This window comes from Cottoperca gobio, chromosome 4 (assembly GCF_900634415.1).
Source record: "Cottoperca gobio chromosome 4, fCotGob3.1, whole genome shotgun sequence".
NCBI lineage: Eukaryota > Metazoa > Chordata > Actinopteri > Perciformes > Bovichtidae > Cottoperca > Cottoperca gobio.
The window spans coordinates 22,075,308-22,100,677 of record NC_041358.1 but is presented as its reverse complement, the minus strand read 5'-3'; the positions used below and the strand labels follow the sequence as shown (position 1 = coordinate 22,100,677).

At 40.2% G+C, this 25,370-nt stretch overlaps 2 protein-coding genes across 2 annotated transcripts; both read right to left on the bottom strand.

The window, feature by feature from the left end:
* Positions 1-1,498: 1,498 nt before the first annotated feature.
* il23r (interleukin 23 receptor) lies at positions 1,499-12,966 on the bottom strand. The gene is made up of 18 exons (XM_029429878.1): positions 12,881-12,966; positions 12,583-12,616; positions 12,371-12,481; positions 11,905-12,034; positions 11,602-11,777; positions 11,158-11,281; positions 10,883-11,061; positions 10,420-10,559; positions 10,117-10,318; positions 9,936-10,018; positions 8,745-8,946; positions 8,439-8,642; positions 7,552-7,650; positions 7,007-7,162; positions 4,551-4,691; positions 4,272-4,359; positions 3,666-3,756; positions 1,499-2,979 (listed from the first exon to the last, which is right to left on the bottom strand). The coding sequence occupies exons 3-18, from the start codon at positions 12,429-12,431 to the stop codon at positions 2,362-2,364; spliced, it is 2,694 nt and encodes an 897-aa protein (XP_029285738.1). The 5' UTR covers positions 12,432-12,481; positions 12,583-12,616; positions 12,881-12,966; the 3' UTR covers positions 1,499-2,361.
* Positions 12,967-14,057: 1,091 nt separating this feature from the next.
* LOC115007060 (cytochrome P450 2J6-like) lies at positions 14,058-22,792 on the bottom strand. Its single transcript, XM_029429741.1, is given in 9 exon segments — positions 14,058-14,538; positions 16,792-16,933; positions 17,589-17,776; positions 17,889-18,027; positions 18,130-18,306; positions 18,623-18,783; positions 19,111-19,260; positions 19,408-19,570; positions 22,545-22,792. Coding segments are annotated over 9 exon segments (1,497 nt in total). The 5' UTR covers positions 22,746-22,792; the 3' UTR covers positions 14,058-14,362.
* Positions 22,793-25,370: the final 2,578 nt, after the last annotated feature.

Here is a 25,370-nt window from a genome sequence, read left to right as displayed (position 1 = left end):
ATAATAATAATAATAATAATAATAATAATAATAATAATAATAATAATAATAAAAAAAAACATCACATATAATAGTAAAACAATGACAGGAAACAATTTACTGCAGAATGACTTTTATTTGGATACTTGAAGTACATTTGATTTATAATACTTAGTAACTTAAAAGTAAGGTTTTGAATGCAGCACTTTTACTTGTAATAGAGTATTTTCACAATGTGGTATTAGTAATTTTACTTGAAGTAAAGGTTTTGTATACTTCTTCCACCACTGGGTATTAGCCTCTACAGCGAACATGATGCATTACAGAGTATTAATCCCTGTTGTAATGTCTGGAAATTAAGAAAGTATAAAAGAAGCCTTTAGTTTTCCTTCAGCATTTTCATAGCTTCCCTATTAAACAACATCCTGCTGTATTAGTTTGTTGTACTGTTTATTCTTACATCCAGAATTGCAACTTCTTAAATCTGTCCCTATGGTTAGCTACCACAATGACTAAGATGTAGACGCAGGTTTGATCCCATATAGTCCTGAATCCCACCTGGAAGATGAGAGGACTGATTTGTATTCTGACACGATGAGGAAAGTCTGCAAGGTGACACCTTGGAGTTTATGACACATGTGAAAGGAGGAGCTGCAACAGCACAACAACCCGTCTGATGCATTTTCATCATCATATTTTCCACTCAGCCCAAAGTCTCTCACTCCCTCAATCCTATCCCTGTGTGATGCATTTGAGGACTTTCCCTTATAGCTGCAACATGTTTCACCTTTAGATGTAGAGGCACAATACTGGTTTATAAAGATGTATGACATAATTGCAGTGTTACACATAAACATCAGCAAGAGTGATGAGAGATGACTTCTAAAGACAATGAGGCCCCAGTGAAGGAGAGACCCTCCTAAAATTTAGATTTTCAATAAGGAAGTGAAACAACTCTCAGGAAGTCTTAAAAAAACGGTGTTTAACTGCAGGTGGTGCAGATGTGAGGTTCAGGAGACAATTACAACACCACAAACTGAGCCATTACATGTAAGAGGGAAACCCCACAACTGACTTTTGTCTGGGTGTGTTTTGGATTGATCGTACACTTCACTGGCTCATAATTCACAAAGGCTAACATTAGATTCAAACAGAGGTCACATGCTAACATTGAAATAACAGAAACACACAGAAGAACTTTAGTAATGACTTCCTAATATTTTTTTACATTTACATTTACATATATTATAAAGTAAGAAACTCACAAACCTTTATTAACAATGCAAGTGTTTCTTTATGTAGCCTTATAATAAGACTAATAGTCTACAGCCATGCTAACGGCTCTGTGATGCTGTACTTATCCACAGCGGTGCTTTGAGCTAGATGCTAACAGCAGCATGCTAACATGTTGATGTTTAGCAGGTATGATTAGCACTAAACACAAAGTATAGCTGGGGCTGATGGGAATGTTTTTAAACCAAAGTATTGGACAGATACAAATCTTAACTTGATGATGGTGCTAGATGAAAAGTGAAAGGATCATTAAAGATATCATCCTGAGGGGAACATGATTGTAAGTACCAAATGTTCTGGCAATCCATCCAATAGTTGTGAAGACACAAATGTCAAGTAGCTCTAGATGAAAAGTCGGGGATCACTAAAGTCAGTAGGGAAGCCTGAATGTCTGTACAAAGTTTCATGGCGATGTATCCATCAGTTGTTGAGATATTTTAGTCTTGATTAAAGTGGCGGTTCGATTGACAGGAGAAAGTTCTGCTGCGGGAGGATGCATATGTCAGCCGAATAGATTTTTTATAACGATAGTACCATTCAGTCAAACCATAGACTGTATATAAGAAGTGGACGTAGTAACCATTACGTCACCCATTTGTTTGTTGAATAGAATTGTGAAGCTTTGAGTATGCCAATTTGCTCGTCGCCATCTTTGTTTTTTGCAACCAGCAGTTACACGATAGGGTAGAGCGAAGTACGAAACGTTGAAAACGGCATTTTTAGGCAACCAAAATGTTACAATTAACTTTCATGAAGTGAAAACACGCTGTGAAAGGGTCAAAGTTCTAACACGTAAACACGAACAACACCAAAACCGGACAAAGCCATGTTAGTGACTTGTCAAACACAAAGTAGTCCCGCCCTAAAGCATGCGCTGCTTTATCCTGTATTTTAATATAAATGGGAACATCATTTACAAAATGAACATCATACTCTATTGGAGAAGACTTGAAACTAACGTTTGGACCAAAAGGTCTTTAGGTAAATGTTGTTGTAATAAATCAAGTTAGAATTTGGGTCATTTCCTCATAGACTTCTATACAATCTGACTTCTTTTTCAACCAGTGGAGTCATTAGAGAGAATGCACTTCAGCTCACGGTGGCTGCTTGGGGGAAATAACCACCAGTCAGTGCAGTCTCAACTGTATACTGAGATAAACAAGTGTCCACAGTGTCAGGAGTCATTATTTCACCTTGTTGTGAATCCAGAGTGGCTGAGTCTGCTTCCACATTGTTCTCAGTCCATCTCCTCTCCAGTAAGAAGCCTCCATTTAAGACACTTGTTGTTTCGGGAGTTTTAGGCCACAAAAGACCGCCAACAGAGCTGAGAGTCAGCCCCAGAGGTGGATCCTCCTCCACTCTGGACAGAAAGCCTCCCAGTAATCCCCCAAACACACTGTCTTCATCTCCACTGGATGGTGCGTCCCTCTGCTCTTCTTCTGTCTCCGTTACCTCCTCTCCTTGTGGAGCTAACGTAACAATCTGGGGTTTGTAGCTGACATGTTCCAGCTGGCTGTCAACAAGCATTGTCCCGGAAGCCGACATTGGCAAAGGTGTCTCCACTGTGGGTCGTCCTGATCCAAACGGGGATACTTCGACGTGGATGGTGGGGTACACGTCGTCCCTCTCCTCCTGGGAGATCAACCTGATGGGCGACAGTGGAGGGTCGCTGTAGGTGGACGAGAAGGTCGGTTCACTTACGTACTGCTGGTGACAACAACAAACAAAAGCAAAGCCTTAGATTTATTTTAAGTGAAAAATACATTGCAAATATGTTGTGCAAATAAATCTCTGGTGTTCACTTGCTGCAGCTCACACATTAGCACGTTGTCAGAGTGAAAGCAGAAAGTGATAATAGTGATCATTTTCATTGTATTGAAAATCAGAGTTTACAAAGTGCTTTGACTGTCAAAGCAAAAGCTTTGGATACAGGACATCACATAAAAGCAATTCCATAAAAATGGCTTTTAAGAAGTGATTCAAACCTTTAAATGTAAGCCTGTAGGGCCCTTTCTGAGGATCTGAGGCTGCAAACTGGTTCATATGTGGTCAACAGTTCTGCTATATAGCATAAGGCCAGACGCAAACGTACTTTAAAAGTGTCCTAAATCGAACAGGAAGATAATGGAGAGCCGCCAGGATTGGGGGGATGTGATACAATGAGAAGCTGAGCTAGTTTGAGGCGAGAGTGACTTTTGGTTGATGCCAGAAAGGAGGGAGTTACAGTAATCAAATCTGTGCGTCATTGACATTATCAAGGTCTCTCTAGACATCAATCTCTAGACACTGCAGTGTTGTTTTAGTATGTTTCAAAATTGTAGTGAACTCTCTTTTAAGAACTATCTATAGCATATAATTACGCTTGTATTGTGGGTGTTGGTGGAGTTGATTACCTCCAGTAGTCTGATGGCATTACTGTTTCCTGGTTTTGGTAATTTCTCATCAAGCCAGGCAGGACCCCAAGATATACATTTCTGTTTGATCCTGAGATAGAAAGACAAATAGGTTTTAAAACGCAGAGCAGTTTTTCCAGTATTGATGAGGATAGTTTATTATAAGATGCCGTATTGATGCCAAATGCACAGAATTTAAAGAAACAGTTTATTCTGCTACTGTGTATTACTAACAATGACATATTGTATGAAGCACACACTCAGTATCTCCACAGCTAAAACCACCTATCATATTTTGGGTGCTTTGACCACATATACAGAGTTTAACCTCAGCGAAGGGGGTTTCTGCCCATGTTAATCGTGTGGCTTCTTGTTCTGGGGCCCATGTGTTGCGGTGTGGCATTTCATGAAATCAGCCACAGTGGCATTCATCCTGGTTACTAGTAAAACAAAACCTATGCACATTCAAAATCAGGAGCAGGAGATTGAGAAAGAAAAGATGTTTATCCTCAGACTTCTTTCACAATTATTAGAAGAGGATGGAGTCTATTGTGATGACTGATGTCTTCCATGAAACAATGGTACGTAAGAAATGCTTAATATGACCTTTTCCTCACACAGCTCCAGCACAACAGGTTGGCGATGATCGCTATAAAGAGGGTAATGATGAAAACAGTCATAAAAACCAGGCCAGCTAGAGGAGACGAGAAGGGAGAGACACAACAGCTGTCAGAGAGTTAAGAAACAAAGTTCTCTTTAATCGTCCCACTAATAGATTTATTGCCCAGATATCAAATGAAGGGGAATTACAGTTACAGGCAAATGCTTTCACAGTACAGGCTTAGTAAGTTGATGTTTGACACAGGATGGCATCAGGAGACTGACCTGCAGAGGCTCCAGGCTGAGAGCAGATCCAGAGGCCCGGCTGCCCTTCTCCTGCTGCGGTGGATGCAGTCAGCTGCAGAGCCAGAGCTCCTTCAGGACAGTCCAGCCACATCTCTCTGGGTCCGGAGCCAGACACCGTCACTGGAGAGGAGTCAGTCATGGTTTTCTTTACTATGGCAATAACTATTATTGTTATTTATGTTATAATAGCTACAATCAGGTGGAAATCAGTAAGAGTGAAACGTTGTAGAATTTCAGCTCTGTAAATCAATATGAGTGTTGAGAGGGAAAGTAAATTCTTGAAACTTGGAAACAAAAATAAACAATCTCAATCTCTAAAGTTGACCCTGTGGTGAGATTGTCTTTCAATCATGGATGAGAAGTCCTTAAAGGAATACTTCACCCCCAAAATGATCATGTGCCTCTTACCCCGTGTTACCTTCAATTCTTGAAGAAAACTTTATTTCTCACATGTCTCTACAGTGAATGAAGAATCCAAAAATCAAGTAAATGGGGGCCACGTTTAACAACAGCATAACTGACGTTATATCAAAGCATCCGTTTACAAACTCGTGCAGATTAATCCAAGTTCCAATTATCCAGTCATTTTCGATTAAACCTCGGCATAAACAGCCTCACACTTGCGAAGGTGCGCTCCTTGTCAGGACGAAGTGTTTCAAGGTAACACAGGGAGACTAACTGATGTACAAATGATCCTTTTGGGGGAGAAGTTATTCCTTTAAAGTGCTCAGGATTTTCTTTATATTTGAACGTCTGACGTGATCTACAGAACAGCTTCTAAATGGACCTTGTGGTAACATATTTAGTCAGATATGAACGCTAAAGAATTCCAGTCCAGTTCTGTGCGCTAAGATCTCACTCTCGACCTTCGCTTTTGGTTGCCAAAATAACTTAAACTTGCAGGAGAAACCAAGAGTATGTAGATAAAGAATCAGTTCTATGATTAGGTCAGTGTGGTGCAGCCATAACTGCTATCTCCAGACTTTTGGATTCTTATCATTTAAAATGATGTGATAATTTACGTTTTGAGGTACAAGTACAAAAAAGGATGAGAATAAGATAATATTAAAGTTTGTATCCAGGACACACACAACACATCTCATGAGATAGAGGAAAAACTAAACTTGCAGGTGTCTTTCTAGTGAAGTTCCAGAAATAGTGTACGAGGCAGTTGTTAGTAACAACCTGATGGTTGCATGTGTGCACGTAGCCGCATGGCTTCCTGTTCGTGGTAAAAGCCAGTTCTAGAAAATTCTATTGAAAAGGTTGACAACCAATGTTTAAAACATCAATTGTTTCACTAGCGAACGTCCGCATTCCTCAGTTATATATCGAATAGCTTTCCAAATATAAATTCAAGCGGATATTCAGTTTGGCTTAACAAGAAGTTTATAGGAAATAACTTTCTGAGACAAAACTAGCACATTTTAATATTTGGTGATGGATTTTCTTCAACAATGTTGTAACATCTGTTATGCTCCATGGGCTCTATTTCTTATGTGAATATTGGCTCTTTCAAAAAATAATGAATCACAAAAGAGTCAAACTTGACTCTCAGCACATTACTGGAAGTGAGAGGTGAAATACCCTGCTGAGTGCTGGTGCACCGAAGCTTTGTGGGAGTATCAATGGAATGCCGACTGCACACTTTCCATTATGTAACAGTGGCTTCCGAAACACAATATATGCATACTACTGCATATATCATCTCCCACACATGTGCATGCACATAGCAGGTAAAGCACACGCGCGCACACACACACACACACACACACACACACACACACACACACACACACACACACACACACACACACACACACACACACACACACACACACACACACACAATGGTTAAATAGAGAAGTCCTCTTCATGTTCATTGTACCAGAACAGGAAACGATTTAGAGCAAAGTTGTATTTCCTCCAGTGGTATCTAGGCAAACATAATAGTTTTAGTGTTTTGGTGTTATTACAAGTTTCAAAAATATCTTTCTCTGATATTTCTGCTGGCGCCAAAATACAATGCAGGTCATTATAATTGTGTATGTGGTGCTCACAGCATTGAACAATTATAATAAAATGTTTTGAAAATACAGAATTTATTTTTTGAATAAATAACTTCAAAACTATTTTCATTATCGTTAAATCTGACAATTTCTTTTGTCGATTAATTGTTTAAAGTGTCTTTCACAATGTCCCAGAGCACAAGGACACGTCTTCACATCACTCGATTTGTCCGACTTACAGTCTAAAAACATTGGACAAACAAACTGCTTATCCTTGCAAACTGAAAATCTTGAACCAGTGAATTATTTTCATTTTTTTTTGCTAGAAAGAAAAAGACTAATTCAAACAATTTATTGATTATCAAAATAGCTCCTGTAAATAAATCGTTTAACCAATCAATCATTTTTAGCAGTGCAACTGCTCACCGCTGAGGTTCGTGTTGCTGGAACCCAGCACTTTGAGATAGACGGTGTAGTTTGTGATGAAGCCTCTCTGCTTGACGACAGGCAGCTCGTCCCACTGGATCCGGATCCGTCTGGCCTGATGGACCAGTACTGACAGGTTGGGACCAGACACTGGCTCTGAAACACGTTCAGTGAGAGGATAATGTTGTAGTTTATACATTCTGTATACCGTGTGTTGTCTGAATCCCTTGTATAGATATGCAGAATCTATCACGTGGAAATACTTTTCATCTTTAACCCTTACACACACACATCTAACCCCACAATCATTATGATTGTGTTAATGCATATGGCATACATTTACTTTGGAAGTTCAACCTCAGCTGCTATAATAAGTCTGTAACAATACTATGTAGCAAATGTCCCCATTTAAACTCATTACAGCATAAAGTTATGCATTCTACTACATCAGGCTTTCAATCTAGAGCCTGGCTTCAAAATTGTAGTTTTTACTATTTTCTTACTTTAGGAAAATAGTAAAGGGTTAAGGCATCTATGAATCTTACTCTGTTCTTTGGAGTAGACTAGACTGGATGATGGAGCGCTAACACCTCTGGTGGTCACAGCGTACAGAGAGATATTGTACCTCACACCTGCAGTCAGGCCTGAAACAATACAGACAATGAAACAATGTCACCATTCACTCCAATATTTTTCCACAATTCTTATAAACGTTGGCTGCAGCTGTATTAAGAGTTTTCATTTTAAATCACTACACAAACTACTGTAATTTACTATCCACAAGAGGCCACTGCTTCACCTCAGTGAGTGTTTTGCAATAATGAAACTAAAGCTGACATTTTATGAAAGTCTATGTATTCAATTATTTTTAGATATAGAATATTATTTCTATTTATTTAAGACATTGACTTGTTGAATTGTTCATTAATAAAAAAGAGGCATTATATTTTTTTATGATACGAATTATACTGATTGTAAAATACTATATTTTATATAAATAAAAAACTATATTCACAAATACAAATGGAAGAAACCACACATACAAACTATTCAAAAGTTGAGATCAGAAACTACATTCAAACATTACGTGGACTGAAGAATAGTAAAGCAATGAAAAAAGAAGACATTTGTAATATTATATACAATATTATTATTATTAATAACAATAATAATAATAACTATTATAATTATTATATGTCTTTATTGCGTGTAATGTATAAAGTTTTGTCCTGTAATTGTATGGCTTAAAAATTATACAATAGAAAACAATTTTTATGAATAAAACATTTTGGGGCTTTTTTTATGTGATGCAATAACAGGTTTTTTGTTATTTCACCATGTGCGTGTGTGTGTTTGTGTGTGTGTGTGTGTGTGTGTGTGTGTGTGTGTGTGTGTGTGTGTGTGTGTGTGTGTGTATGGACGTGTTGTGTACCTGTGATGAAAGTGTTGTTTTGATCTTTAGTCACTTTTTGCCACTGCAGCTCTGCCACAGGTACACTTGTCCATTGTAACACACAGTGCAGTGGTTCTCCTCCAGATGTTGACCAGTGTGTGTTGGCCAGCCACGTCCAGGACACGAGCACAGCACTGCCGTTAGCTGCAGGAGCCAACTCTCTCAAAACAGGTCCAAAATCACCTAAAACAAAACCACCAAGAAATTATTACACTTTATTGGACTTTTTCTTCTCTTTGTTTTACAACTAAAACATGTTTTGCTGGGTTTCTAATATCTGTGTACCTGAGTGTCTGAGTGGCACATCAGCCGGTGGAGACGTCCCATACGTGGTGACAGCACTGATGCTTAGTGCCTGGACTTCTGCCGGTACCTGAACTGCACACTGGCTCAAAGCAGCAGGACAGGTCACTTCATGTTTCTGGTCGTTACCCAGAAAGATGTTATACTGTTGCACCGCACCACTGAAATCTTCTGGAGATGGAGGCTGGGGTAGAAATCCATTTATCACTTATCCATCTGTTCTAAATTAATACTTTGACAGTTTGGAAAATACGGTTATTTCCTTTCTTGTCAGGAGTTAGATGAGAACATTGATACCACCGTCATATCTGTCAATTAAAAGCACAATATGAAATGTTCTGCCGCAAGAGGTCTCTCAATCAAAGCAATAACAAAAGACGGAGTTTGGTTACGTCATGAACTAGCACGGGATCATGGGAGTTGTAGTCTTGAATCACCACTTCATCATTGAAGTCAGTTTCTCCCGACTTTGATTCCTTCATTGTTCATCGTGAAGAGGTTTTTAATGTTTCTCTGATAACTTAAAGATCTAAAAAGTGTGGCTTGGAACTGGATAAAAAGTACATTTATAACAGCTGCTGGCAGACAACCACAACTCTGACGCATGCGCAGATACGTCGCCATTACAGGCGACAATATGAAACTAATCGTTATCTTGATTGCAATTACAGATTCAAATTTCCAATTCTCTAGGTTTGAAAATTGTTGGAAACATTTGGGATAATGCAACTGCACAATAAAAAAAAACATATAAGCAGCGGGGGACAGGATCTGGGTCATTGTGAAGTTAACAATGTTGCAAAACCTGTTGCAGTCAGCAGGTCACCCATTTGTGTACAGTCTATTCCCTGGGAGTGTGGGTGTGGGAGTTCCTGCTCACATAGAAGGCATGTGTTTTATGGCTTTGTTTGTACTAATCTATAAAGCTCAATGTAACCCATTGTAGGAGCCTCACCCACAAGGAGGCAGGTCAGGTGTGCACACATTAAAGATCTGTAGAAGGATTATCATACAATGATTGTGTTTTGTGCATTTGTTGCCTCACTCATCACTCTCTAGACAGCAATTCATTTAATCAATGAGCAGTGTTTGGCTTTCACTATGAATGCATCATCTTTCTTTTATTTGGATCACTATAAAAACCAGAGACAATGAAAAGCTATGACACATTACCTTCCACAAAACAGTCACAGTCTGCTGCCCATTTGTTCCCAGGCTGCCTAACGTTCTCCACACATGCAACTGCTGAGACGGACCTAAAGATAAGTTTAACCACAAGTTATGGGTTTTGTATGAGTGACGTTGAATTCGAAAATAGCCTTTTTTACATAATAAGTAAGAGTTGTGAGCGTGCCTTTTCCAGGACTTCTCCCCCTCACAGATTGGCTCCATTTGCTGCAGAACGACCTCCTGCTGCAGTTTGACCTGGGCATGTTGGTATGAGTCAGTCCTGATGGCGGGATACATGTTCTCATCTGGAACTCATATTCAGTCAGAGGCCTCAGTCCGTCCACTTGTATCAGACCCTCACTGAGTTCTGCTCCCTCTTCCACTTCCTAGAATACATCAAGATATTAAGTCAACCGAACAATGCCCGATTGAGGCTGATCCTGCAAATAACCACAAAGATATCATGGCTGTCATAACATCACTTTACCCAGGAGAAGCCATTATCTGTGCGGAGCCTTACATCGGATCTGAGATACTCTGAAGATTCAGAGGTTTTCCAGTGCAACACAGCTGCTTGGGAGTTATTTTTAAACTCTATTAGCAGGATACGAGGGGTCTCTGGTATAACTGCAATACAAAAGAACATAGAAGAAGCACAAGTGGCAGCGATTATCTAGATGAATAGTGATGAGCACACTCAAAAAACTCCAAAAACGTCAAATAAAACAGTTACTAATTCAGAAATGACTCAAAAAGTTGAGTCTGTTGCAACAGAAAGTGCGACAGAGGTGGGCTGAGGCAGCAACAGTTCACAGGATGACTAATTCCTCCAGAAAATGCTTCATAATTCAGATAAAAGGAATCTTTAAAACAACATTTTAAAGTGTTATGTAGATGCAAACTCCTTTAGAAAGATATGTGTGTTTCAGCAAACAGAAATGAGAGCTTACCTATATCCTTTACATAGAGGATGAATGGATCTGACTGCGATGCTCCAAAGCGGTTGTCAGCTGTGATAATCAACCTGTATTTAATGTTTTCATCTATCATCACCCGTGGTATGGTGAGGGCGTGAGGGCTAACCCTATTATCAGCATCCGGGATCTGATATATCTGGGTCCCATTTTCCCTGATAATAAAACATCAACAATTAAAACAACATTAAAAAATAAGGTTTGCTGTCTAAAAGCATATGCTGACCTGCGAGAAAACAAGGCAACCATACCTGTTGACTGAAATGTTGTAGGTAGTAAGGACGTGTGTTTCCCGTCCTCTCTCCCAAGAGCAGCTTATAATATCTGAGCTCCTTGACGTTTCACATATAATATTTTCAGGTTTATCTGGAGGGACTTCAAGCACAAAGGATGGGAAACAAAAAATAAATAAATGAAAAGCACTGTTTGCCTGCTGAGAAATGCAAAAACGATGTCTACTATTCTGCTCATTGATAAAAAAGTGTGATATTACTTTGTCCCAAAGAAAATAATGGGAGCTAGTCTGCAAATTAAATTCAAACCGAAAACTTTCAATGTGACTTTGACTACTTAAAACTGGCGGCAATGGCAGCAGCAACAACTACCTGGCAATACATCATTTGCACATAAATTCTCCTCAGTAAATATTTCCTTTTGTTTTTAATTTACACATAAATGTATGACTGTAGACATACGTCCGCCATGTAGGTCCAGTCCACCGACTAACGTAGACAATTTAGCACCCTTCAGCTTGCAGTGCACTACAGATAGTGGCGTCCGGACATTAAACAGACTGAATATAGTTGTGCGGCAGTTGTCTCTCTTCCAAGATGTCACAGTTTCACCATTCACCTCCAGGGACATATTGAAACTGGAAGACAGTAACATAACTGCATCTTTTACACATCTGAATGAATGTTATACTTGAATGTAGGTACAGAAGACAATAAGTCATATTGTATTGTACTACATTTGATCATATTTTCTGACAATCTTACCCCTTTTCACATTTTGTGACGTGGCAGTACACCGTCAGGTTTGAGCCGATGAGGTAGAATGGAGATGGTTTTACCGTCAGGTAGCCAAGGAGATGCATGTGCATGCAGCCAGCGGGGATCAGAGGGCCACCTGTCCAAAAAATATGTTTGGTTTTAAAAGTAAGGATCAAAATTAGATGGTACATTTGAATACCTGCCGTACAGTAAACATGTTTAAACCCTGAGATGCAGGGATGTGATTCTGTGATGAAAACTATCCCTTCTCTTCCCATTTTATTGTCATTGCTTGCTTTGCAATAACACATGCCAAGAAAGGTTTGAGACAGAAAAATGTGTCTTTCCATGCAGCTCACCGCTGTGGTAAAAGCTGCAAAGGCAAGGTTTGGAGCACAAAACCACAGTTGTGCTAGTTCTCCCTCAATCAGGGACTGAATGTGGATGCATACAATGATACTGTTGTACTCACGCTTGATGGAAAAACTGAGAAGTAAGATAATGAATCTCCAAAGGGTTAAGGAGAGATTCATCTCAGCTCATCTTTCTTAATGTTTTAGATCCACTAAGCATGACTCAGCAGCTGTAAACAAAAGTTATTCTTATTATAAATCACCAAATTCTTCTTTCTAAAGAATCCCTTCATGAGAATTTCCATATACATAAATGATCTTCAAAACTTACCTTCAGCCGTTCAGCCATCTGTCTACAGGAGCTTCTGGGTAACATCAGGAGGAGACACACGCACCATGGCAGATAAGAGAAAATATATTTATGTTTATATCCTGCTAATTAACTGAGATTAAATGTAATTACCATACATTGCGTCAAATCTTAACATTTGATTTTTATGAAACATCTTAAAAGCAAATAGAAATGCTCAATCTAGTCGTTATTACATGTTTCATTTTCATACAAAATAACTTCTACCAAAGACCGCACAAACCATCAAGTTACATTAGTAGATATGTTCAAGGCTCACCTGAATTGAGTGCCGTCTGTGAGCATTTTTTAATGCCTTCAAGGTTTTTTTTTTATCAAGATACAATCCAACACAGCTTTTGTTACATCTTCATCAGACGACTTGCTTTGTGAGAAGCATCTGACTAAAGTGATCTTTGTTGCACATGAAACATCTTAAAGAGGCCAGTGACCTAGTTTGGTGGTATTTTGACAAATTCAGAAACTTTGAACAGTAGCTTCAGTACTTTGATGACCTACTTTAGTTGCCTGTTTTTTTAACCCCACAAAAGGTTCAGATGACGTGAATTGTCAGATTGCTGAGAACCTGCTCTCATTAAACGTGCTGCTGTTAGCAGATAATATAAGTAATCAACACAACATGTAACATACTGCGTGACATGAATTTTTACTGCTGACCATAGCTTTACAGCAACCTCATTACTTTTGTTTCCATTAGTCCTGACGCTTTTCTTTTCACAGTAACTTACAATGTGCTGATGTGCAAACACAGATGATTCATATTAATTAAAGTTTAATTCACTGACGACAATTAATAAACATGGCGTTCCTTTTAAGTAGTTAGGTTGGTAAAACAAACTTACACTTGTAGTCTGCAAGATGTCACTTCACAATAACAACGTTTTAAAAATCAAGCGATATTTTTTCTCCTTTGCTTATGTTCATAGTCCGTCAGAGTGTCGACTGTGTTTGCGTGAAAACAAGACTGAGACTTTCTCATGCTACCCTAGCTTCTGTGATTTCCCTTCACTGGTTATTTTCCATCTCTAACTTCAAAACCTTTACTTGGAAAACCCAGAAGTGAGATGAAGTGCATGTTCACGTAAAGATAAAAGAGACCTCAAGCTTTGGGTTTGTTCACCTTCAGAATTGACATATAAAAAGGTTAAAGGTTCAAAGTCTTACTTTCTATATATAAAGTTCTTCAAGCTGAAGACACCTCATATTCAACACATACAGGTGGAATTGTTCATTCAAATGTTCTGTCACACAAACGTCTGAAACATCCAGTTTACAGCAGAGTCATTCCTAATAACAGCAGGCATCACACATGCTCAGGTTGATACACAGCGGACACTGACTCCATGGTATTCTCTAGTGTTTTTCTCACCTGCCAAATCTCAGACTGAAACCACAGTGTGAACATGAACACGGCGGTCTGAATAAGAAGCACAAACTGAATCTCAGTATCATTTATTTTCACATGTTAAATTTCAGCCAATCAAAACAAAAATCAAATGTGCAGTAGAAAGGAAAGTAGGAATTTAGATCACGGTGATGCTTTTTTTTAAACTAGAAAAGGATTTTATTACAATTCAGTAGATCATATTAATAACACGAAGGTTTTACTTAAAAAGCCTTTTTTGATTGAGGAGAAGAAAACTACTTTAAAAATCATGTTTTACTCAGACTATAGGAAAATAACAATGATATATAGTGATTCACGTTGTTGATTTCTTTAGAGTTTGGGACAGTTGGTGGGTTATCGTGGGACGGCACAGAGGCTGTAAGGTTTGGGACAGAGAGTGGCTCCTAACTTGAAGTCAAGAGTTGGCTGCTCTCCAGCGGGTGGAGATACAGAAAACCTCTGAAGGAGGGTTGTGAAGAAGAGAAATAACTCCGCCCTGGCAAGCTGCTCCCCGAGGCACACGCGCTTACCTGAGAATACACAAAACAGATGAGTTGTTATTCACTTTGACTATACAACAGTTCCTCTCTGGGAACCATCACCTTATCGTGGTGGAGAGGTTTGTGTGTCCCTATGAACCTGAGAGCTGTGTTGTCTGGACCCTAGTGCTCCTGGTAGGGTCTCCCAAGGCAAATTGGTCTCAGGCGAGGGGCCAGACTAAGAATGGTTCAAAAACGACTTAGGAAAAGGAAAGGAGAGACCCTGCCCAGAAAAAGCCCGGGGACCCCGTCTGGAGCCAGGCCCAGAGGGAGGGCCCGACAGCGAGCGCCTGGTGTCGACTGATCACCATCTGGTGGTGAGTTGGATCAAGGGGTGGGGGACTCTGGACAGACCTGGTAAACCCAAACGGGTAGTGCGGGTGAACTGGGAACGTCTGGGGGAAGCCCCTGTCCTGGGGATCTTTAACTCACACATCCGGCGGAGCTTTTCAGACATCCCTGTGGAGCTTTTCAGACATCCCTGTGGAGGTTGGGGGCATTGAACCTGAGTGGGCGATGTTCAAAACCTCTATTGCTGAAGCTGGGGTGATGAGCTGTGGTCTCAAGGTCTTAGGTGCCTCAAGGGGCGGTAACCCTCGAACACCGTGGTGGACCCCGGTGGTCAGGGAAGCTGTCCGACTGAAGAAGGAGTCCTTCCGGGTTATGTTATCCGGGAGGACTCCGGAAACAGTTGCAGGGTATCGAAGGACTAGAAGGGCGGCAGCTTCTGCCGTGTCAGAGGCAAAGCAGCGGGTGTGGGAGAAGTTCGGAGAAGCTATGGAGAAGGACTTTCGGTCGGCACCAAGGTGCTTCTGGAAAACCATCCGGCACCTCAGGAGGGGGAAGCGAGGAACCATCCAAGCTGTGTACAGCAAGGGTGGGACCCTGCTGACTTCAACTGAGAAGGTTATCGGCCGGTGGAAAGAGCACTTTGAGGAACTCCTGAATCCGACTAACTCTCACTCTATGGTAGAGGCAGAGCTGGAAGCTGATGGGGAATCATCGTCAATTTCCCTGATGGAAGTCACTGAGGTAGTCAAACAACTCCACAGTGGCAAAGCTTGTCTTGGTTGACACGCCTCGTCAACATTGCGTGGAAGTCTGGGACAGTGCCTAGGGGTTGGCAGACCGGGGTGGTGGTTCCCCCGATTTAAAAAGGGGGACCAGAGAGTGTGTTCCAACTATAGGGGTATCACACTTCTCAGCCTCCCTGGTAAAGTCTACTCCAAGGTACTGGAAAGGAGGGTTCGGCCGGTAGTCGAACCTCTGATTGAAGAGGAACAATGCGGATTCCGTCCTGGTCGTGGAACAACAGACCAACTCTTTACTCTTGCAAGGATCCTGGAGGGGGCCTGGGAGTACGCCCATCCGGTCTACATGTGTTTTGTGGATCTGGAGAAGGCGTCCGGGGTCCCCCGGGTGATACTGTGGGAGGTGCTGCGGGAGTATGGGGTGAGGGGGTCACTTTTGAGGGCCATCCCTGATGGAAGTCACTGAGGTAGTCAAACAACTCCACAGTGGCAAAGCCGCAGGGGTTGATGAGATCCGTCCAGAAATGCTGAAGGCTTTGGGTGTTGAGGGGCTGTCTTGGTTGACACGCCTCGTCAACATTGCGTGGAAGTCTGGGACAGTGCCTAGGGGTTGGCAGACCGGGGTGGTGGTTCCCCTATTTAAAAAGGGGGACCAGAGAGTGACTGCTGCTCCTTTACGTTGAAAGGAGCCAGTTGAGGTGGTTCGGGCATCTAGTAAGGATGCCACCTGGGCGCCTCCCTAGGGAGGTGTTCCAGGCACGTCCAGCTGGGAGGAGACCCCGGGGAAGACCCAGGACTCGGTGGAGAGATTATTTCTCCTCACTGGCCTGGGAACGCCTCAGGATCCCCCAGTCGGAGCTGGAGGATGTGGCCCGGAGAAGGGAAGATTGGGGTTCCTTACTGGAGCTGCTGCCCCCCGACCCGATCCCGGATAAGCGGTAGACGATGGATGGATGGATGGATGGATAATTTGTAAGTGGCTAAAACACATTTTTCTGCCGTTCCTGTCCACAGCAGAATATTGCTTTGTTTCCGTGCTGGTACTCCTGTCTGTTTCTCCAAACTGGGTGCGTACAGACCGCCATCTACCGTAGGTAATACACTGAATATGGTTAAGTACCTCATACAACCTCACTTCAAACAATCCAAACTATCCCTTTAAGGTTTAAACAATATATAACTGAGTTTTAGAGGATTGTAACTATTGACTAACCTGCTGAAAAAGGAAGGAAGGCTTCTCTCTTTCTAAATTTGCCGTCCTGGTCCAGAAAATGTTGAGGGTTGAAGGAGTTTGGAGTTTCCCACATTGACTCATCACGTAGAACGGAGATCAGCGCAGGCAGGACCATGGTGCCCTGAGAAAATTCCATTAATGAAAACGGCAAATGAAGCCGATATCTCCCTTTTGTTTTGGTATTTCTTCTAGTGAATTAGTGTGAATTAACCAGGAATGCATTTTTAATCTCAACAATTAAGCCAAACATGAACCATAACTTCTTAAAGGGCTCAAACACAAAAGGAAATCCACAACTGCATGACGACTGGGCTAATTAAGAATGTGTGATATGATCAAAAGAGCTCCTAAATTACACATTAAGTGTAAAATGCCTGGTAATTTATAACCAGCAGCACCAAAGTGCAACAGTGGCTTTGTACATTTTAGGCCCTTAATTTATATAATAGATTATCATAAATTAATATATGTATTTCCTACATCAATTCTGATTATTTTTAAGTATAACATGGATTTTCAAACAAATGTCTTACCACACAAGGCAGCTTTTATTATTATATTTATTATCGGTTATTCAGTTCATATCTGTAAAAATCTAAAAATCAACTTTGGTTTACTTTTTTATTAAACTTATATTTGACCGATTATGGGAAATGGATGTTTTTTGAGTTGCTGAGAAGCACCGAGCTATGCTGCCAGAAAATCCAATTTCAAAAACAAGCAATGAGCAAAAATGCTCACATAAAGCAATTCTTCATCACATGTGCATCATGTACCTTTGGGAATGTGTACTTGTCGAGTGTGGTCTCCTTGATTGTCATGTGGACCAAATTGAGGGGAATAATGTTGGCCATTCTCTGCATTTCATGGATGACAGCATCAGTATAGGGCATGTTTTCTCTGTCATTCAGAGATGGCTGCCTGGATGAACCAACGACGGTATCTATCTCCGCCTGGACTCTCTCTGCACAGTGTAAACAACAAGCAATGTGAGTCTGTGCAACACGTTCCGCACACTTAGTAAAGACACTTTACAAAACATGCAGGAAAGGGTTGGGACACACACACACACGCACCTTGTATGTGAGGGTAGTAGATCATGTATGCTAGTCCCCAGTGTAAAGTAGTAGTGGTAGTTTCAGTTCCAGCAACAAACAGATCCAGAGTGCAAAAACTCAAGTTCTTTAAGTCAAACCCAGAATCTTTGTCCTCCGTCTATCAATGACACAAAAGAACGTTTCTAGTATCAGTTGATATATTTCCTTATAAAATGCAAAGAGAACAACAAACACAATACAGACGGATACAAACACTCACCTCTTCCATCTCTCTGAGGAAGCAGTCGATGTAGTCTCTTGGAGCGGAGGGGTCAAAGGTTTCTCTGTGTTCTTCGATCTTCATTTCTATGAAGTCGAGTAACTATTGTGACAGAGTGAATATCCTCTGGTGAGGTCCAGGCAGCCACTTCATCAGCCAGGGTAATGTGTTATAAATCTACAGAGCATGGATACAGGTACCAGAGCATTTGTTAACAGGCAATAGACACAAGTGGAGACTGAAAACTAATCTGTTTGTATCACTTATATCATTATCACAGCAGATATTTTGACATCACAGCAGGAAAAGCAAAACTTTTGTCACAGTTTCTAATTTAATGGCTTTTTATGTTTGATTTATTAAATGTCATGTTAAGTATGTTATTCTGGAACTTGTTTACACAATAGATATTGACACCCCATAATGATTAACTTATGGGGAGTGGCTGGATAAATGATTTTAAAAAAGATTACGGCGTATCAAGGAGGCTCACCTGTGCCCATATTCCTCCCTCTAAGTACAATAGCTCATTGAAGTTCTGAAGAACACACTGGTGCTGCTTGTCATTGTACTCAAAGCGTTCCCCAAACACCAGGCAGCAGATGATGTTGGACACAGCGTTGTTTATCAGTGACTGGGCATTAAAAGGCTTGCCTGTAAAATAAAGAGAAAAAGTAGATAAGACACACAGAGAAAAAGGACACACATTCAAAACATAACGTGTGTGATGAGACGAAAGGATGATTATGGGTGATGAACAGGCCCCTGAGGGAATGAAGGAGGGAAATAGAGTCACATGCACATGGTCTAAGGTCCAATGCTACATGTTGGTGGTGTCTGGCTTATGAGCAAAGTTGAATCAAATGTTCATACAATACACATGATAATAATAATGTGTCACGGTAAAAAAAAAAAAAAAAGGTTACGAAGCATTAGCTGATTAACAGCTTCTTGTTGAAAAACAAAAGATTTGTTCAGTGCCTTGCTGAAGGGCAACAGCCTCAGTGAGGTACTGGCACTCCTGCTGGATGGATGGCTCCAGGGACATCTTTCCCACACCAAAGTTTCTGAGTGTACGAATAGCAAATCTCCTCTGCTGCTTCCAGAGATAGCCATTCGATATCACTAGACCTTTTGGAAACACAGTAAAGCATTAGACCTGACAGTAATTGGAAATGGGTATAACTAACAACTAGCTAATATGATGTCAGTCTGATGCAACTGTTCTATTTAAATACTAACTAGCAACTTTTAAACACGCAATGTAACACACACTACCTTTATTCCCAACTAGTGCGTCAAACAATGGTATGATGGGGCGATCCACGTAGTCCTCTCCTTTTTGGATAAGGACCTCTTTCACAAGCTTGTAGCTATTGATGACCACAATTCTTCCACCAAAGAGCCGAAGGCTGAAAATGTTTCCATACTTCTCTGCAAACTGAACACAGAGAGCAGACTGGGGTTTTGGTTGACATACTTTCTGAGGATGTCAAGAAAAACAATACATCAGTGCACTATATTAAATCATTTAGTACCCTTAGTTAGTGGTTACTTTGCAGATTCATGTTAATAATACAAAATATAATCAACAAATAACAGATGATGTACAATAATCGGTTAAGATAATACTTCATTGATCCTGGGGAGAAATTCATAAAAGGTACACAGAAGTATATACAGTAGTTTAAATTACCTCCACCTTTACAGGCTTCAACAGTAATGTATTAACGCATCAATATATTATAATCCAATAATGGAATATACAATTCTGAAATGGGCTATTCTGCATAATGAGTATTTTTGCTTTTTGTACTTTTACTTTACAGTAACATTTTGAATGCAGGACTTTTGGTTTAAGCTGAATACCAACCTTTCAGGAATGACTAATTCTCATTCACCCACAGTTTTGATGTTTGTTTCCTTACTCAAGACAAAAACTTTGTCAGGGATTTTGAAAACTTATTTTTCTTGACTGGGTCTGAAATTGTTTGTGTGTGAAGGTGGCCGTCAGCGAACCACCTCCTCAGACGCAGCCGTACAAAACATCTGCGTGGAGTCAAAAGAAAAAGAAAAGAAAAATGACTCATCACTCAACAGGTGAAGAGCTCAACAAAAGAAAACTGTTTTGTGTCTCATCCTTGTTCAGACGTATTTTTTAATGCTTTTCTTTGCTGTTTTTTTCTTCCTGTCATCATTTAATTTGCAGTAAAATTAAAGGTCTAGAAGCTCGTTTCGGTGCGATGACTCAGAGTTGTTCAGTCCCACAAACTTTTAACCCTGTGACACAAAGACACCTTTTTTTCTTCAAGGTCAAATTTCCTCATATATAATACAGAGAAGAGCAACATATACACATGCATGTGTACACATGTTAGTTAAAGGGCCGGTATGCACACAGACTAATGACAAAACAAAGTGCTGCCAGCTGCTAACAACCAGCCAACTTGAGCTGTCTCTGAATGAAAGGATCATTTGGAGTGCAAACAATTCTCGGTCTCATTTCTCAACTCTCAGTTTCATTGTTTTAATGCTTCATGTTCAGCTTTTTTGGAAAGATCTGCTGGTTCTGACATTTTTCTTAAGCTATTGTGTCATACTGCTTGATTTGTAGCTGGTCACTCGCCTTGAGAACGACCTCTGGTTCAGAGTATTGGCGTTAACCACACTGGAATGAGTTCTTCATTAATAGCTAATGAGTTGGACTCATTTGAATAGTTAAGCAATGGCATAAATCTAGAGAGAGAGAGATAATTGAGGTCAGTTGTTTGAGTCTACCACAGTCGGTGATGAGTGTTGAATTGCAGCCACCAGGGGGGTTTACAATGTTAGCCAATTCATTGCTAAAAATATAATTATGATTTTAGTGCCTTTAAACTCAGATGACATCCCAGCTCAGATCAGCTGTTGCAGTTGTGAAACAACACCGAAAACAAATCGGGTTTCAAAACATCAGCAGTGAGTTGAGAGTATTTTTGATTTTTGATTTTGTTTATGGATTCGTGGTCCATTCTGATTTTATTCAGCAAAATTGAAAAGAAAAAGTGTAAGATATTAGCTTTTCTGTGATTATTATATTGTAATTGTTCAATTCCTTAATGATATTACATGTATTTAGCTGCAACTGCAGAGAGAGTGACAAATGTTTTTCTGATAGTCGTCTCCAAACCTGCCCATAAAAACGATAAATACAGTACTTAACCCTGCAGTCACAAATTGTCAAGAGGCATATTTCATGGATTCTTTATAGGTAAATTTGACATTATAGGCCTGCGATCTACACGATTTAGGCTCTTACGGTGTCAAACTCATTTTAGTTCAGGGTCCACATACAGCCCAATTTGATCTCAAGTGGGCCGGACCAGTAAAGTCATATCATAATAACCTATAAATAACGACAACTCCAAATGTTTCCCTTCGTTTTAGTGCAAAAAAGTAAAAGTACATTCTGAAAATGTTCACATTTAATGAACTATCTTTTTACATTATGCCTCAGTTTATCATTTACACATGTGCATTACAATTTACAGATCACAGTGTGTCTACAAAGGCACAAAACATTTAGTCACAGGGATCTGGAACTGAACAATATAGTATTTTACTTTATGATCAAAACAACTTGTCAAGATATGGAAATTATTTTTAAATGTACATTCATTTCCACATCTGTGTAGTAATCCTGACCACCTGAACTGACACCACACCATACAAACTAAAGTGGGAACTATTAAGGAAGAAGGTTAAGTTATCCCCCTGCCTTGCAAATGTATAAAATTTATACATAAAACATACATAAAAGTTGTGGCAGTGTATGAACAATAGGGTTCCTCCAAACCAAACTCTTTGTACTGAAGCTGCTGACTGACATTATATTGCACAATGTTCAATGTCTTTAAATATTTCCACAGTAAGTATTCATTTTCACAGAACTATATTCTTCAGAGTGTCTGAAGCAGCATTTTACATTAAGTAGGCTTTCTCACTGTTTAATTTTCTCTTGAAACTTGGCATCTTTTAGCGTCACAAGTGCATCAATATCAGGCGTCAACTCCTGAGTAGCAGCCAATTTCAGGATGTAATTGAAGCGCTTGTGTGTGAGCCTTGGACGCAGCTTTGTTTTATTGATGCTCATTACAGAGAAAAGTAGTTCCCAAAGGTAGGTAGTCGCAAACATGCTTTTGTTTCCTCTCGCTTCGACTACTGCATTATTTGCATTCTTTCTATGTAGGAATCGATCAGTGGTCCCTATCTCGCCTGTAGCTTGTTCAAAGTGCCGCTGCACGAGTCCTCACTGGAACCAGGAAGAGAGACCATATCTTCCCTGTGCACGAATAGATGTTATGTTTCTCTGCTGTGTTTTCAAAGCAATGCATGTTCTTCCACCAGTGTGTACTGATACTGAAACATAGGCTTACCTCTCCGATCTGCAGGTGAAATCTGTGGGGCTCAACGCGGAGAAGGTCACCAAGGAAAGGAAGAGCCCAGGGTCCAGGAGGAAAATTTGGCGGAGCTCTGTTCTTCAAAACATCAGTCAACAACAGAAAAACACACAGAAATATCAAAATACTCCTGTAGTCCATCCACTCCCAGCCAAGTAAACTGTATAGTGTCTCCATTTGTTAGCTTTGGTAGGCAATAATAGCTTGTTTATTTGAACGGTGCTTTGGCTACCACAAACCAAAGCTCAGTAGCCTAAGGAGAAGGGGCAGGGGGACCAGTGCGTGCCTTAACTTCAAAATAAAAGTTGGAATGCGCTTCAGTAGCTATCTCAGATCTGTTATCGATGCAAACGTAACCACACCAAATACTTACTTAAGTAAATGCACTCTTAAAGTACTCATTATACAGAACGCCCCATTTCATATATAAAATATAGCCTATTAAATCACTGGATTATAACTATAGATGCATTAATGTGTAGTAGTCATTACTTTAATGTTGCAGCAAGTACAAGTGGGGCTAATTGCAACTACGTTACATACTACAGGGTATAGTAATCTGTTATAATACATAATAATGTATTAGTTGATTGTATTTTGATGGTTAAGGTGAGGGTAAGGGGCGTAGCTAGGTTTTCAAGTTTCAAAATTAAGATGCTAGATCTAATAGAACTTTGTGGTCTTGGTAAGGGGAGGGGGCACAACTCTCAACACTAATATATTAGGTCTCGGCCCATACCTGTCAACATTGGAATTTCAAAATAAGGGAAATGCTTTGGCGGACTCCGCCCATATTTTACACATGTAATGTAAATGTAAACATATAAGGGATGGGTATATACATTCAGGAAATACATGTTTATTTAAAGTATGTATTACTTGTACAGACATGTTTATAAAATAAATGTATGTATTATATTTATTAGTTAATATCATCAATTTATTTGATTGATGAGTTGTGGTCACTTGGTCTGCCTCCGACACAGTTCTTGTCACAAATGAAGTCATTGACAGTAAATGTTTTTGTGCCTCGTGCTTGTGCTTCGGACGATTGTTCATGCTGGCGAACATCGTTTATTCCGTCGTGTGCAAAGCTAAAATCTGAATGACACACTTTACAAAAAGCATGAGTTTATCCGACTCTGCTTTTTATTAAATAAGGGAAGGTCTCCTCTCATAAAGTTTAAACTTTTTTGGCAGGTACAACTGTGTCTCCATCTATCTCCCGGTCACTGTGACTTATCCATCTCTTTTCGTCTTCTTCTGTGTTATTGTTCCTGTTTTCTTCTTCTGTGTGTTTTCTGGCGGATAACGTTTTTCAGCTCATGTTAAACATAATACTGCCACCTGCTCTATCGGAGGCCACTGTACACGTTTTAAAATTAGGCCTTGAAAGGTTAAAAATACGGGATAATTACGGGAAAATATTTAAACGGGAGGAAAACAGGATAGAAGGAAAAATACGGGATAATCCAGGGAAAAACGGGAGGGTTGACAGGTATGGTTTATGTAGACACATGTATAACTGTGAAAATGTACTAAAGAAAATAGAAACCATTTAAATTATTTAAATGAATTCACCTCAAGCATGTAAGTTTGAAATTGGTCACACACTTCAGGAAATGTGAAATTAATGTTGGATACTGAAATCTGCTGGTCAAATTGGAAATATAAATGGAAATTTGATCTTGGTACACCTGGTAGCCCATTGATTCCTCATTGTGCATAGGTAGGTTTTGTTTTTGAACCATTTAAAAGGTTAATATGATGCAGCAGTGTGGGTCAAAGTAGTGATTCATCAGTGTTTGTTCCTTGATTTATTGTCTACAGCTGGCTGACGTTTATGGGAATGTGCTCAGTGTCCGCCTCGGCGGTGACAAGATGGTGTTTGTGTCTGGGTACAAGATGGTGAAGGAAGCCATAGTGACACAAGCTGACAACTTTGTGGATCGACCACATAGTGCAGTTAGCAACAGGTTTTTACTCAGGAGACTCAGGTGCACAAATCTCTCTCTTTCTCTTGTCTCATGCTCTGCACTAATTAGTTCCCTTGAGCCATTAACCCTATTTCCTCTGCATGTTTGTGTCTAGGATTTTCTTCTGTGTTATTGTTCCTGTTTTCTTCTTCTTCTGTGTGTACCCGTCTCTGATGCAGCAAACACCCTGGCAATAAGCTCCAGTTTTGTTCCTGAAACCTTTAAATTCCGCTTGCGTCAAAATACTTTCAAAGCTTCGACTTTCCACATCTGAAGCTCATCATAAGAAAGGAGTTCAGAACTCATTGTAGAGTAGTAGGTTTGTTTACAACACGCTTGAAGAATAAGCTAAATACAATGTAAACACGTAGAGAAGAAATCCAATATGGCGGCCCTTGAAGAGTTGGTGCTCACTTTTCTAGGCTTGCCACCCCAGCATGCATTGCGATTCCACCGGAAGCCCGAAATTCCGATTCCGTCTATCAACTCAGGTCCCAGACGTGCTAATTTAATCGACTGAGGACTGTTCTTTGATTTAGCAGTTCACCTCCTGTCCCCTGCTGTGTTTAACACGCCGTTGTTCCTCCTGTCCCCTGCTGTGCTTAACAATTAGTATTTCCTGTATTTTCCTATCATGTTTATACCAACACTTACACTGAGATTGGATTGGAAGTTTATAGTATAGTAAGGCCAAAAGTACAAAGTGCAGTGAATAAAAGGCGTCTAACTGATCCATTGGGCAGTTGCATGTAAATGAGCCAGGAACAGATCCAGACAGCACATACCCAGGTCGCCATGGTCAGAACCCAGTTCACTGTTTCTGTTG

Bases quoted from the DNA above. Each gene is read 5' to 3' on its own strand.
- il23r (XM_029429878.1), bottom strand. From the start codon at position 12,431: ATGAATCTCTCCTTAACCCTTTGGAGATTCATTATCTTACTTCTCAGT. The intron at 10,319-10,419 runs GTAAAGTGATGT...GATGTATTCTAG, and splicing joins CAGATAATGGCTTCTCCTGG to GAAGTGGAAGAGGGAGCAGA. The intron at 7,163-7,551 runs GTAAGATTCATA...AACGTGTTTCAG, and splicing joins AGTCTACTCCAAAGAACAGA to AGCCAGTGTCTGGTCCCAAC.